At 37.9% G+C, this 13,645-nt stretch overlaps 2 protein-coding genes across 2 annotated transcripts in view; one reads left to right on the top strand and one right to left on the bottom strand.

Annotated features, from left to right (window-relative positions):
- RPA3 (replication protein A3) overlaps window positions 1–13,645 on the top strand; it is an 80,817-nt gene that overhangs the window by 40,292 nt on the left and 26,880 nt on the right. The gene's annotated exons all lie outside the window — the stretch shown is intronic.
- Window positions 1–13,645, bottom strand: part of UMAD1 (UBAP1-MVB12-associated (UMA) domain containing 1) — a 239,010-nt gene that overhangs the window by 202,305 nt on the left and 23,060 nt on the right. The window contains exon 2 of the mRNA XM_030822137.1: window positions 3,701–3,813. Coding sequence (XP_030677997.1) covers window positions 3,701–3,782 — 82 coding nt within the window. The 5' untranslated portion in view covers window positions 3,783–3,813. The remainder of the gene's footprint in view (window positions 1–3,700; window positions 3,814–13,645) is intronic.

Below are 13,645 nucleotides of genomic sequence, written 5' to 3'. Positions count from 1 at the left end.
TGTCAAAACATCACATGTACCCTGTAAATATATACAACTATTATGTACCCATAATGATTAAAAATAAAAAATTTAAAACAAAGTAGATGTGTGCAAGTATGTGTCCATGTTAATAAAAGCATTAAAAGTATTTTCTATTTACCATTTGACCTACTTGACTTTTTCCAGAATATTTTATACAATATGCTCTGAGACTAAAGTAGATATTATATATGTCAGTACAGAATGATATGATAAAAAGAGAAACCTAGCAGAGCAAATCCATTTTTTAAAAAAGAGTTTACCAGATAATTAACTATAACTTTAAAGACAATTAAATATATTCCTAATAATCTGTCAGGATCTTTATCTGTCAATTCAGTTAAGTTCTTCACCAGTGAAGGATGTTTTCACTAATTAAACCACATATATCAACTTCCAATTTCAACTTCAAGGAGTTTTCTGAAATATTTTAAAATATTTTAAAAATATTTAAACTATTAAATAGTAAAAAGTTTGGATTAGCCAAAATAAAAGCCAAACTTTATGAACAGTAATACAACAACCAATTTTCTTTTATTAAAACAAATAAAAAACAGCACTTTCTCTTTTCAATTGTAGAGAATACAACTTTTTTTTAAAAAACAAAGAGGTTAGGATGTCAATAATGTCTTAGAATTAAAACTGATGATAGAACTTTTTTACAAGGAGATGGATAGTTTAGTGGTTTAGAGGATGGCTCTGAAGTCAGATTGCCTGGGCTAATTCCAGATCTGCTACATACTAGCTGGAGAAACTTGGAAACATTAAATCCTACCCTGTTTATGGTGATATAATAGTACTACCTCACTCACAGGGTTGTTCTAAGCATTTTACACACATTAACTCATTTAATCCCCTCAATAACTTCATGGGATAGGTACTGATATCGTGCTCATTTCCTAGATATGCTAAGTGGTACTGGGAAGGGTAACTAACTTGCCAAGGGTAGAGAGTAAGTCATGGAGCCACGAAGCCAACCCAAAGGGTCTGACCCAGGGTCAGCACTTTTAACAGCACGTCACTGTAGAGCCTCTGAGGTGCTTCTGCGGAAGACGGAAGAGGGTATGGGTGATGAAAACAGAAAGAAGACAGAGGAAGTAAGAGCTGAGAGATGATGCTGACTGATAACCATCAAAACTTCAGGAGAGTAATGGTACCCACAGAAGACTATGTACAGAGGATTTTATGAAAATGGTGAAGGGGTGGAGCTTTGCACCTGGGGGGAAATGAGGCTAAACAGAGACAAGCGTCAGCAGACAGAGGAGCTGAAGGGCAAAGAGGCCTCAGCCAACATCTGGGGGACCTGTCTTGTTTGGGTCATTTGAACGAGGTACAGCACCAGCTGCACTGCAAATTAAACTGCTATCCTGGAACTATGACGGAAGTGATTCTTCACCATGACTGTTCAACTGCTAGACATACGGTGCTGGGTATGACACCAATCATGCTAGTCCAAGATGGTCCTGGGAAAACTCCCTCAGATGGAGCAGCTGGTACTGAGAGCATATTAGAGTAATTAGGTCCCGGAAATTCCTTCTTAAAATACGAAATTTGGAAGTTTGTGTGCCTTCTGAGGCTCAGTTAAAGAAAGACTACTTCTTAAACTAGTCTTTCCTGGAAAGGGAAAGGAGATCCATAGTAGATAATACTCCGAGGCAGAAGGCCCTGGAAACCGGGCTTCTACTGAGATAGCTACAAGACATGCAATGGAATGTCTCATCAGGACTACATGCTACCAGAAATTGGAGGAGATCTTAGCAGCACCAGGAGCCACTGCAGTGGTGGTTAAAATTTGTCTCAGAAATCCTACAAAGTGGCAGAGAAGTAGGGATAAAGTACATGAATAAGAAGTTTAAGGTCCAGCATTAGGAATTCTATGTGCTTTCAAAGATGCCAGTACACCCAACTTACATCCTTTAAATGGCTATTTGAGAACAAAAAGAATAATGTCAATTTCTAATCATAAAGAAAACAGAAAAGAGGCTGGACGTGGTGGCTCATGCCTGTAATCCCAACACTTTGGGAGGCCAAGGCAGGAAGATTGCTTGAGGCCAGGAGTTCAAGACCAACCTAGGCAACATGGCAAGACCCCATCTCTATTTTCTTTAAAAATAATTTAAAAAATTTTTAAATACGTACATAATAAAAACAACAGAAAAAAGCAGAGCTCCCTGTATATTTGTTAAGACTTCAGAGGTATTTTAAAATCAGGAATATATAACAGAGTAGAAAACAAGAGTTTTTTGGAAAAAAATCTGAGAGAAGAATTTATTGTGAAACTCCTGAAAAAGAGAAACTTCACAGGAGGCCTGATGTACCCCTGAAGTTTTCTGTTAGGGAGGCTAATTCAAGAAGTGTGAAAAAAGTAACACTGGCAGCTTTCAAGGAACCAAAATCAGAGTTAACAGAGTCAGTTCTGGCTTGGAAGCCAAGGCATAAATTCCTGACACACTAAGAAAGAAGGGTCAGATTAGCAATTAAGTCCACTGCACCCCACCTTATCCCAGTCAGGAGGCTAGCCAGAAAAATCATTAGCCCTGGTCAAAGACTAAGCCCCACTATTTTACCTCAGGTATAAGGGATCTGGTCTGAAGAAAACAATTCTGAGCAATCTCCCAGCTACTGTCCCTGTCCCTGGACACACAAGACAGGTTCTCAAAAACAACAGGCCTGCCAGAACATGGCTGTAGAAACGATGGAAAATTCTATAGTAGAGTTTATCCAGGAGAAAAACTGTATTCTGGTCTCCCAGAGATTACCCTTAAATCTAAGGGAAACATCCCTTATTTCTCAAAGCCTACAGAGCACTGGCTGATGCTAGCACATGCCAGTCTGACGGGGCCAAGATAAAGGAAATAAGAGGTAGGAAACCAGTATCTGGAAAAGGAGACCCAGATAAACATTCCAGGGAGTGAAGACCATATGAGTTAATGCAAATCTTCTCAGAGAAGGAGCAGGAATTTGGTGGGAGGAGGTCCAGCATGGAAAAGGATGAGAACCACAAGGAAACACTGGTTATACCCCACGCCATAATTTGGAAAGAGAATTTCTGGGAAGAGCATACAAAGATGTTGTGCAAAACTTTTCCTCAGGGGAAGAAATGTGACATGACATGGAGGAAATTTTACTTTTCAGAATTCTCCTGGTGAAGAATACTGTATTTGATTGTAAGAAATATTTTTTAAAGACACTAAAATCTTTAAAATTTGCAGGTATTAATTTTATAATAGAAAATAGTCTTAAATAGGAAACACTATTTAACATATTTAGATTTTAAAGTCTACTTCATTCAGTAAATATTTATTGGATGCCTAATTTAATTTCAGATGCTAATTTATGAAACAAGGTTAGTACTATTTATGAGACAGAACTTGAATTCATCAAGGATTCTTGAAGACTTTAGATTTTCCACGGTTAAAAAAAAGGGAAAAAAAGAAGTGATTTTACAGATTTAACTTGGAGAACACAGCCAAACCAACATGTTAAGAAAAGTCTCACTTGATGACACTATTCCAAGTAATTGATGACCTTTATCTTTACAGATTTTACTTTTTAAAAATTAAACACAAATTAATTCTGAAATTATAAGAAATAATTTAAAATCAATCATGTAATTTTCAAGTAATTTTTTAAAGAAAACATAATTCATCTAATTATTTTGTTTCTTAAAAAGACTCACCTAAAAGGACGAATCCATCTGCTTCTGTCTCTGGTACTGAGGGCTTTTTAGATTCCGGAGGCTTTCTGAAGAAGTGAAACATTGCTGCTGCTGCTGCTGCTGCTGCTGCTGCTGCTGCTGCTACCTGAAATAGAAACATTACACAATGTCAAATTCACATGCAACTGTAAAACTCTTACCCTTTTTAGCAAAAAGTTAAGCATAAGGATATAACAATAGTTACTCTTAGGAATTCTATGGCCAGACGTAAAACCATGAGCCTTCTCTAGATGTCAGCCGACAAAGCTAGAAAATGATCTTCCAGTTTAAACTTCCGTATCCCTTGAAGCTCACAGTGCAACCTCTCTCAATTTCTGAAGATTCAGAAAATAACCCAGGAAATCCCTACATACAAAACTCAAATCGAAAGATAACACGAGAATCTGGAAGTATCTTGCTAACCATAAAACAGACACTGGTTTGGGTAATAGGAAAAAAAAAAAAAAAAACCTGTTCAGGTTTCTTGTCATGTTGTAACTACCGTTACATGTTATCATGTTATCAAGTTGTCATGTTACAACTACTGTTGTAACTCATGTAAAACTAAGGCCACTGGAAAAAAAAGAAAACATTTCAAACATCCCCTATTGATGGTTACCTAATTTAGACACTCAAACACTGTACCTGTATTAGTCTATTCTCACATTGTTATGAAGAAATATCCTCGACTGAGTGATTTATAAAGAAAGGAGATTTAATTGACTCACAGTTTCGCGTGGCTGGGGAGGCCTCAGGAAACTTAGAAGCATAGGGGAAGGTACCTCTTCACAGGACGACAGGGAGAGAATGAGTGCCAAGCCCCTTATAAAACCATCAGATCTCATGAGAACTCACTCACTATCACCAGAACAACATGAAATGGCTCCCATGATTCAATTATCTCCACCTGGTCCTGCCCTTGACACATGGGCATTAATACAATTCAAAGTGAGATTTGGGTGGGGACAAAGAACCAAACCCTATCAGTACCCATTATAAAATTGCAGCCAACTTTAAATTCCCATCAGTGCAGATCCTTGTGTTGGTGAGATTATTGTGACCATACCCAATACACACATGCTCACACGCACACAAATACAAGCACACATACACAACCCTCTTTTGCTACTATTCCCATTGTTATACATTCAAGTAGGCCAACAATTTCTAGAAAACAACTGGGGAGAAAGTTGAAGGGTACTTGCAAGGACCCATAGGATTCTGAGGACAGTTCCTTACAAGCCAAAAAAATAAAAGAGAAAGCAAAGAATAATCCTGGTGGCAGCAAGTGCTCCAAGTTTTCATTTTCATCTATTTCACCCATAGCAGAAAACCAAGAAGGGAGGGTGAAGATTTAATCTGAGGGAAAGCCTTCCAGCAACTGAAAATTATACTGGGATTTGTGCTGGTTGGCCTGACCTGAGCTGTAGAGCAGAGAAGGATATGAACCCCAACATAAGTGAATGGTAAAAGGAATCTATTTGTTGCTAGAAACCATATCTGGAAGATTTCACTTTTAAAAAAGGAATTCAAAATGGAGAAGAAAAACACAAGCCATGTGAAGAAGAAAACATTCTAATAAGAGAAAAGGAACAGCTTCTGAACTCCTTAAAGAAAGTGCTTACTGGATATAGTAATAGATACAAAAGAAAAGTTTGAAAATAGTTTGGCACTCTCTATAGAGAGCAAGGAGAGATGGCCTCTAATGAAACTGGTGAAAAACAAGATTAGATGAAAAAGAAAAAGAAAAAGATGAAAAGACAAGGAATCAAATGAAAAAAGTAACTGAATAAGATAAAGGGAAACCCCCACAAGGAAAAAATGAGGTCAGAAAAGAATTGGTTTGCAAGCAGAAATGTAAGAAAATAGAGTTCAAATTAAATGACTTATACAATTGGAAGAGGCAACTACTTTTCAACCTCGAACAGTTAAAAACAAAACTGAGAAGGCCGTTAAAGGAACAATAGCTAATTAAAACTCAGCCTCAGCTAAGGATCAGATAAAGGGTATAGCTGATATTAAAACCTCAGTGTAGACTAATGTGGCACTCAGTAAATTCTTTCTCTTGGGATAAAATCATTCAGAAAAAAGAGACTAAGGGTGTGGGTCTCCAACTGAAGCCTTGTGGAGCCAAGATATCCTCAAATAAAGAGAAGAGGGGGGCATGCACAGAGGTGAAAAAGATAAGAACTACAGGAAATCTAAGAATTATATCTAGCAAAAATTTTAGGTCTGGCTATTGACACATGAAGCTGACTGAAGTTAAGTAGATAAGAAGCCAACACAATTTTTGAGAGTTGTACTGCGAAAATAATCTGGTCTCAATTCAAAGAGGAATATGATTATTGAATGCTTAAAACAACCCTTAGTCACCAATTTTCTACAGATAAGAAGCTGCCAGAGAAAACTGTTCAGCCCCCAAGGAGGCCCAGTGCCCATTTCCGTGGTAGCCAAGGAAGTTACTGAAAAGGAAAAAATTCCAAGAGGGTGAAGCCAATGGCATGGAAGACAATGGATGGAGGAGCCTCTCCCAGGAAGCAGAATCTGGACATAATTAAGGAACATTCTTGGGCCCAAGATAGGGGTCCCCCAAAATTCTACTGTGGAATTGCAGAAATGCTACAACTTTCGACTGTTCTCTCTCTTTGTTCGCCTTTGTAAATGGGAGTGGTTTTGGCAATTATGCTTACCAGTTCCACCAGTGTGTAAGGGGAAAGGAGGGGCAGATTACTTGTCTTTTTAGTTCATGAAGTCTCCAGATCAAGAGTACCACATCCGAACATGATGAACAGACTCTTGTGTATCAGCCAGAGGCACTGAACTTTGAGCATGATGCTATAACTGAATGGGGCAATGAGACAGACAGCCTTGGGGAGGGGTGAGTTACTTTGCCTATAGTAGTAGAGAGAGAGATCTGAATATACGGTGAAGACAAATGAGAACCACGGAATCGTTAGGGCTGTTTACCAGCTCTGTTTTATGGAGACATAATAGGACAGTTTTCTCTTCCCTCCTTGGAGTTAGATGTGGCCATGTGACTTGTCTTGTTCACTGTGCCACATGCCATTAGAGTGCTACAAGAACTTCTGTGGATATAGAGAGACCCTTTAGAAAGTGGCTCCTCTTATAACATATGAATAACAGCCTTTTAACAGAAGGACTCAAATTTCCAATGCCTTTTCATGTCTGGCCACAAGTCAGAAATGGAACAAACATGGATATCACAAAAGTAGTTTTAATAAGTCATTCTCCAACCCCAAAAGTTTAAGTTGTTATAAAAGCCAGACTAAACTCAAGTGTAGTATAAGAAAACAAACAACCTGTTTTTAACCCGAGTATTGTGTATGGAATTTATAACAAGTAATTAAGTGAAACGTTAAAATTTTTAATGACCTAAAACATCAAATTTAAACACACTGGCTGCAGCAGTCTGTTACATAGCATGACTTGCTGGCAAAGCATAACATTATAATCTGTCACTTCCAAACATCAGAACATTATAGTATCCCAAATATATTATAGAATCAGGGATAATTTAGGCTCCAGAAGTCAAGAAACGTGTAGGCATGGAAAAAAACAGGTCAGGAATAAGGCAAAGGAGGCAGAGACTATAGAAAAGAACTGAGAATGGCGACAAAGATTTGCTTTGGATAATTTCAGACAGTTTCGAAATTATTACAAAGGCATCAGTCACCCTCGTGTCTATCACTCCAGCAATCTGACCACCAACTTAACTCCTTCCCCAACCACAGTCCACCTCAAGATGTTGTTCTGTGGGAACATGCTTCCTAGTTTACAATAGGAGTCTGGGGATTCCCTTGTATGATCAATACTGCTGCTGATGCTAAAGACTTATACCACCAGGTACCTAAGGTCAGTCTAACCATGTATCTTGAGTAATCCCCTCCATGCATGAAAAGAACATATGCTAAAGCACTAAAATCTGCAATCAGCTTATCTTAATCCCATGATATTCTTTTCATATCACTCAAAAACACAGTAGTATAAAAACTTAACCTAGAGTGAAGAAAAGGACCGGCAAATACCATTCTTAGATCTCCCCTCTATGAGGGGTACGGCAAGATTTAGTTACCCTGCCTAAGACTAGTAACTGGAAAGGCGAAGGGGAATAACTACAAATGCCACTAACATTTACTGAGTTCCTACAATGTGTCAGACCCTATATCAAAATACTGTATACAATAGTCTCCTCCTTATCCATGGGGGACATGTTCTAAGATCCCGAGTAGACACCTGAAACCAACAATAGTACTAAACCCTATATACAGTATGTTTTTTCCTATACGAAAGGTCCCCCAAGTAATGTCACTTCATTTTAATATTGATGAGAAAAAAAAAACTTGATTCCCAGCTGGGGCCACTGTCTATGTATGTGTAGAGTTGGCCCATTCTCCCTACATCTGTGTGAGTTTTCTCCCCAGTACTTCAGTTTCCTCCCACATCCCAAAGCTATATCCATTAGGTGGATTGGCACGTCTACATGGTTCCTCTCTGAGTGAGTGTGGGTGTGTGTGTGAGTGCCCTGCAATAGAGTGGTGTCCTGTCCAGAGCTGGTTCCTCCTGAGGCCATGAGGGCTTAAGCTGCCAGAAGAGCCTTTGGCCAGCTGTAGCACTTAACTAGAATAATTGGGTAAATAATTATCTTACTTGTTTTATTAATATTTCTTAAATGTATGTATCACTAACATTCATTTCAATGTTTAACATTAGAAAAGTTTTTATCTTTATTTAGGAGTTGGTGATGTTTTTATGACCAGAAATATGCCATAAGAAATGAACTCTTGCTTATATCAATTAGCCTGTGGTAAAACTGGTTTCATTATATGTTGTTTCACTTAAAGTCAGTTTCTAAGAACCCATCCATGGTAAGTGAGAATTTACTGTATGTACACACCTATGATAAAGTTTAATTTATAAATTAGGCACAGTAAGAGATTAGCAATAACTAATAATAAAATGGAACTATAACAATGTATAGTAATAAAAGTTATGTGAATGTGGTCCCCCTCTCTCTCCCTCTCTTAAAATCTTATTGTACTGTACTCATATATTTTTTTACTTAGCTGCCATAAGTAACTGAAACAGTAAAAATCAAAACCATAGATAAGAGGAGGGACTACTGTATGCTCTATCTCCTATAATCCTTACAATAGCCCCACAGGTATACACAATTATTCACAGTGTAAGTAAAAGAAGTAAAGTAGGACCAGGCATGGTGGCTTACACCTGTAATCCCAGCACTTTGGGAGACTGAGGCAGGCAAATTGCTTGACCCCAAGAGTTGAGACCAGCCTGGGCAACATGACAAAATCCTGTCTCTACAAAAAAAAAAAATTAGCCAGGTGTGGTGGTGTGTACCTGTGGTCCCAGCTAATCAGGAGGCTGAGGTGGGAGGACTGCTTGAGCCCAGAAGGCGGGGGTGAAAGTGAGCCACTGCACTGCAGCCTGGTTGACAGAGCAAGACCCTGTGTCAAACAAACAAAAAAGAATTGAAGTAAAAAACTAGGTTAAGTATTGGTCCAAGTTTACGTAGCTAGTAGAGTAGAGCATAATCTTAAACCAAATCCTATTGGCACCAAAACTGAATGCTTTTCATCAGTAAAGCCTCAGAGACCAGAAACACTTAACACTTAGGACATCTGTGTTGGACTTTGTTTAATATAATATTTCTCAATGTTAGTCAAATACATTTGATTAATTCCATTTCTGTCTTTGTCAATCCCTACTTTCCCAAGCCTTGCTCAGCTCTATGCTGTGAAGACATTTACTAACTGTACAACACCTATGAAGACCTTCACTTACTTCATACTTTTATAATATAAACACTTATTAAGTGCATAGGCCAGACAGTGATCCAAAACTGCAGGTGTAACAGTGAACTTACATTTAGGGAAAAAAAACTGCAACCTCAGCCCTTCATATTTCTGATGGAATCCTTAGCAGAATTAGGAGTAATTTAAGTGGAGGGGATCTGTATAATCCTGCTGCCCCAAGCCTAGTATGTGGTAAGCTCTAAGCACTCTTGCTTCTGATATGCATGGCCTTGACAGCTGGACTTCTGCCTGGAGTTCCCAAGCATACTCCAGTCTCATTTCCTTCTCTGTAGTTTTCAAAATTTTTTAAATTGTCTACAATGAGCAAATTTTACATTTATAAACAGGAAACATACCAAATTTTATTCTCAAAAACCCATTATTAGCTAGTGGCAACTTGCCTAACTGAGCTAGAACCCAACCCATAATGCATCTTAATACTCAAACACAGGGATCCTGGAACTACCTCTATACAGGTGGGGGATAAAGAATTCACCTCTCAGCCAGGCACAGTGGCTGACGCCTGTAATCCCAGCACTTTGCGGGGCCGAGGCGGGTGGATCACTGAGGTTAGGAGTTAGAGACCTGGCCTAGCCAACAAGGTGAAACCCCATCTCTACTAATAATATAAAAATTAGCTGGATGTGGTGGCGCATGCCTGTAATCCCAGCTACTCAGGAGGCTGAGAGGCAAGAGAATCACTTGAACTTGGGAGGCGGAGGTTGCAGTGAGCTGACACCCCACCATTGCACCCCAGCCTGGGCAACAAGAGTGAAACTTCGTCTCAAACAATAAATAAATAAATAAATTCACCTGTCCAAACCACAAAATGGGAGAAAATTCCTGGAAATCACATATTTGATAAATAATGTATACAAAGGATATATAAAGAACTCTTAAAACTCAATAATGAAAAAACAGCTCAATAAAAACTGGGCAAAAAATATGAACAGCCACTTCACCTAGCAAGATACATGAATAGCAAACCACCACATGGAAAATGACCAATATCATTAGTCAATAAGGAAAAGTAAGTTAGAATCTCAATGAGATACCATTATATACCTATTAAAATATTTAAAATTAAAAGGATTTGCCCTGGTCAGGTACAGGGGCTCACATCTGTAATCCCAGTACTTTGGGAGGCTGAGGTGGGCAGATCACTTGAGGCCAGGAGCTCGTGACCAGTCTGGGCAACATGGCAAAACCCCATCTCTACTACAAAAAAATACAAAAATCAGCCAGGTGTGGTGGCGTGTGCCTTAGGTCCCAGCTACTCGGCAGACTGAAATGGGAGGATTGCTTGAGACCAGGATGTCAAGGATGCAATGAGCCAAGATCATGCCACTGCACTCCAGCCTGGGTGACAGGGCTATGAGACCCTGTCTACAAAAACAAACAAACGAGAAACAAAAACAAACAAACAAAAAAAAAACACTTTCCCAAGTGTTGGCAAAGGGCAAAGATATGGAGCAACTGGAACTCTTGTACACTGGTGGTAGAAGGGTAATATGGTACAACCACTCTGGACAACAGTTTGGCAGTTTCTTAAAAACATAAACATATATCCACCATATAACTTAGCCCTTAGGAAATGAAAACATATGTCCACACTTGTATACAAACGTTGTAACAACTTTTTTTTTTAATAACCAAAAAATGGAAACAACCCAAATATCCAATAACAGGTAAATGGATTTTTAAAAACTGCCATATACATCCCATTCGGTAGTAAAAGGGGAACAAAATAGTGATATATGCTACAATATGCAACAATCTCGAAAAAAAAGCTGATGGAAAGAAGCCAGACAATATAAAAGTTCATACTATATGATTCAATTTATATAAACTTCTCAAAAATACAAACTCGTGCACAGTGAAAGAAAGTGTATCAGAGGTTGCCTGGGGAGGGGAGGGACACAGAGGGAACAAAGGACGGACGGATGACAAGGGAGTAGAAGGAAACTCTTGGAATTGATGGATATGTTCATCATCTTGATAGTAATGATTGTTTCAGCGGTATAAGCACACATCAAAACTCATCAAATTGTATACTTTCAATGTGTTACCGATCAAATCTCAATAAAGTTCTTTAAAAATTTATTAACACAATTAGATGTCATATATAAGTTTTAGTTCACAATTATTGGGAAAACTGTCTCAAATCTCTTAACCCACTTTGTGTTACACGGACAGTCTTTATATAAAAAGCGAAATGTTTCTTTTCTGCATGCATCACACAAAACTAAAAAATAAAAGGACACTGTATTGACTTTTAATGGTATACACAGACTGCATAAAAAAGGTCCTGCCTGATTGCTTAGCAGGGCAGATCCTATTGTTCTGAACAGAGGTAGGAGAGCAAAAGAATAGATTTCTTTTTTCCTATTACTCCAAGGCTTCCCTTTTAAGTAATATTATCCATGACAAAAGGATTAGGCAACATGGTTTTCTCTATTTGATTATCTCCTTTGAATTTCAACAGACTACTAGTTAATGTAAATATATCAAATAGACTAAAATTCCTGTGTGATTGATGCAGCTACTGTCTCTAGACAGAATAATGTAAATACATGTGTATGAATGTGTGTGTGTATATACATATATCTATATACACACACACATTTTATTCCAAATACAATAAATACGTAAATTTCACAGTGCTGAAAAATTAAAATCCTGAACAATGTTTAATCTTCCTCCTTTTGTACAGTGAAATGCATGATTATGCAAATATAAAAATTTAGACAACAAGTTTACTAATTTCTCCTCAGAGATACCAAAATAGTATATAGGAAGGTAGGCCATGCTTTTGGTAGCGTTAATCTTGAGTGATAAGAATACACAACCTAAAACAACACTAGACAGCATAAAACATTCCAGAAAGATCAATGTGAATTAGAACTCTGCTAGGCTTCGCAGTCTAGGTAGCCTTGAGTTTAACTTCATCTGATGTGTATAAACAAAGAAGAGAAGGAAGGCCTTTCCTGTAGGAAGGATCAACATGAACAAAAAGCATAGTGGGTATAGAGGAAAGCAAAGAGATTAACCTCACTAGAGGAAGGAACCATGTAGATAAGCAACAGAAATCAAGACTGCAAAAGAAGGGAAGAAATAAATTACTGAAGAGGTGGAAGCGTCAGGAAAGTGTCAGCATATTCAGAGTGGCAAAACAGGATTTGTTGGACATTACTGGGCAGTCTGGAGTCTTGAGCAAAGTTATTTAAGAGAGATTAAGTGTAAAATGGCATGCTAGAGAGACTGAGGAGAGCCTGGAGTCAAGAAGTTAGACAGTTGTAGTGAAACAGGACTGGATTAAGATGGGTGAAGTTTGAATGAGAAAAGAAGGGATATACACAAATGATATGGAAAAGTGGTATTATGAATAAGAAAAGGGAAGTAGGGGGCTTTATGTTAAGAGAAGAAAATAATAGTAAATTCCATTTCAATCTGATTTTCCAAGACAAACTGGAAATCCAGCTATTATGTAAAAATCTAGGTTTTAAATAATAGCAAGAAATTCACGATGTTTACAAATACTGTGCAGATGGTAGAAATCCTCTAAAACTGGACTTGGCCTTCAGGTGGCAAAGTGTTTTATACCTAGGTTAGGAATTAATAGCCTAAATCTAATCAGTAGAAGGAAAAATTGCTTAAGACTTTAGAATTCAGTAGATTTCCTGGCTAGCTCACCCATTCAGGTTATTCCCACCTTTGCTTGTTTTGACTAGGCTATTTTATAAATCTGTAGGAATAGGAGATCAATTGTAGAAAACCGATAGTCATGCATGTAATTCCTATCCATAAAAATGCTTCTGGTAAAATGCATTTGTTATTGCCCCAGGGATACTAACCAATTTTGCATCCATTTATAAATTTAACATTCCTTATTTGTCCATCAGTGTGTGATGATGCTTTGATTTCTCTTTTGAACCAGTTGCAGTATCTCACTAGTTCTCTCCTTAATTAACAAGTTCAGTATTTAACAGATTTTAGATTCATAGTAGAGACATGATTTAATCCTCTTTTAAAATTTATCCTTTAGTATCACTTAGACTACTAATTAGGATTACATAAAGACTCTCCCCGTTTT

This window comes from Nomascus leucogenys, chromosome 11 (assembly GCF_006542625.1).
Source record: "Nomascus leucogenys isolate Asia chromosome 11, Asia_NLE_v1, whole genome shotgun sequence".
In the NCBI taxonomy this organism is placed as follows: domain Eukaryota; kingdom Metazoa; phylum Chordata; class Mammalia; order Primates; family Hylobatidae; genus Nomascus; species Nomascus leucogenys.
This window is presented reverse-complemented; position numbering and strand designations above follow the sequence as displayed.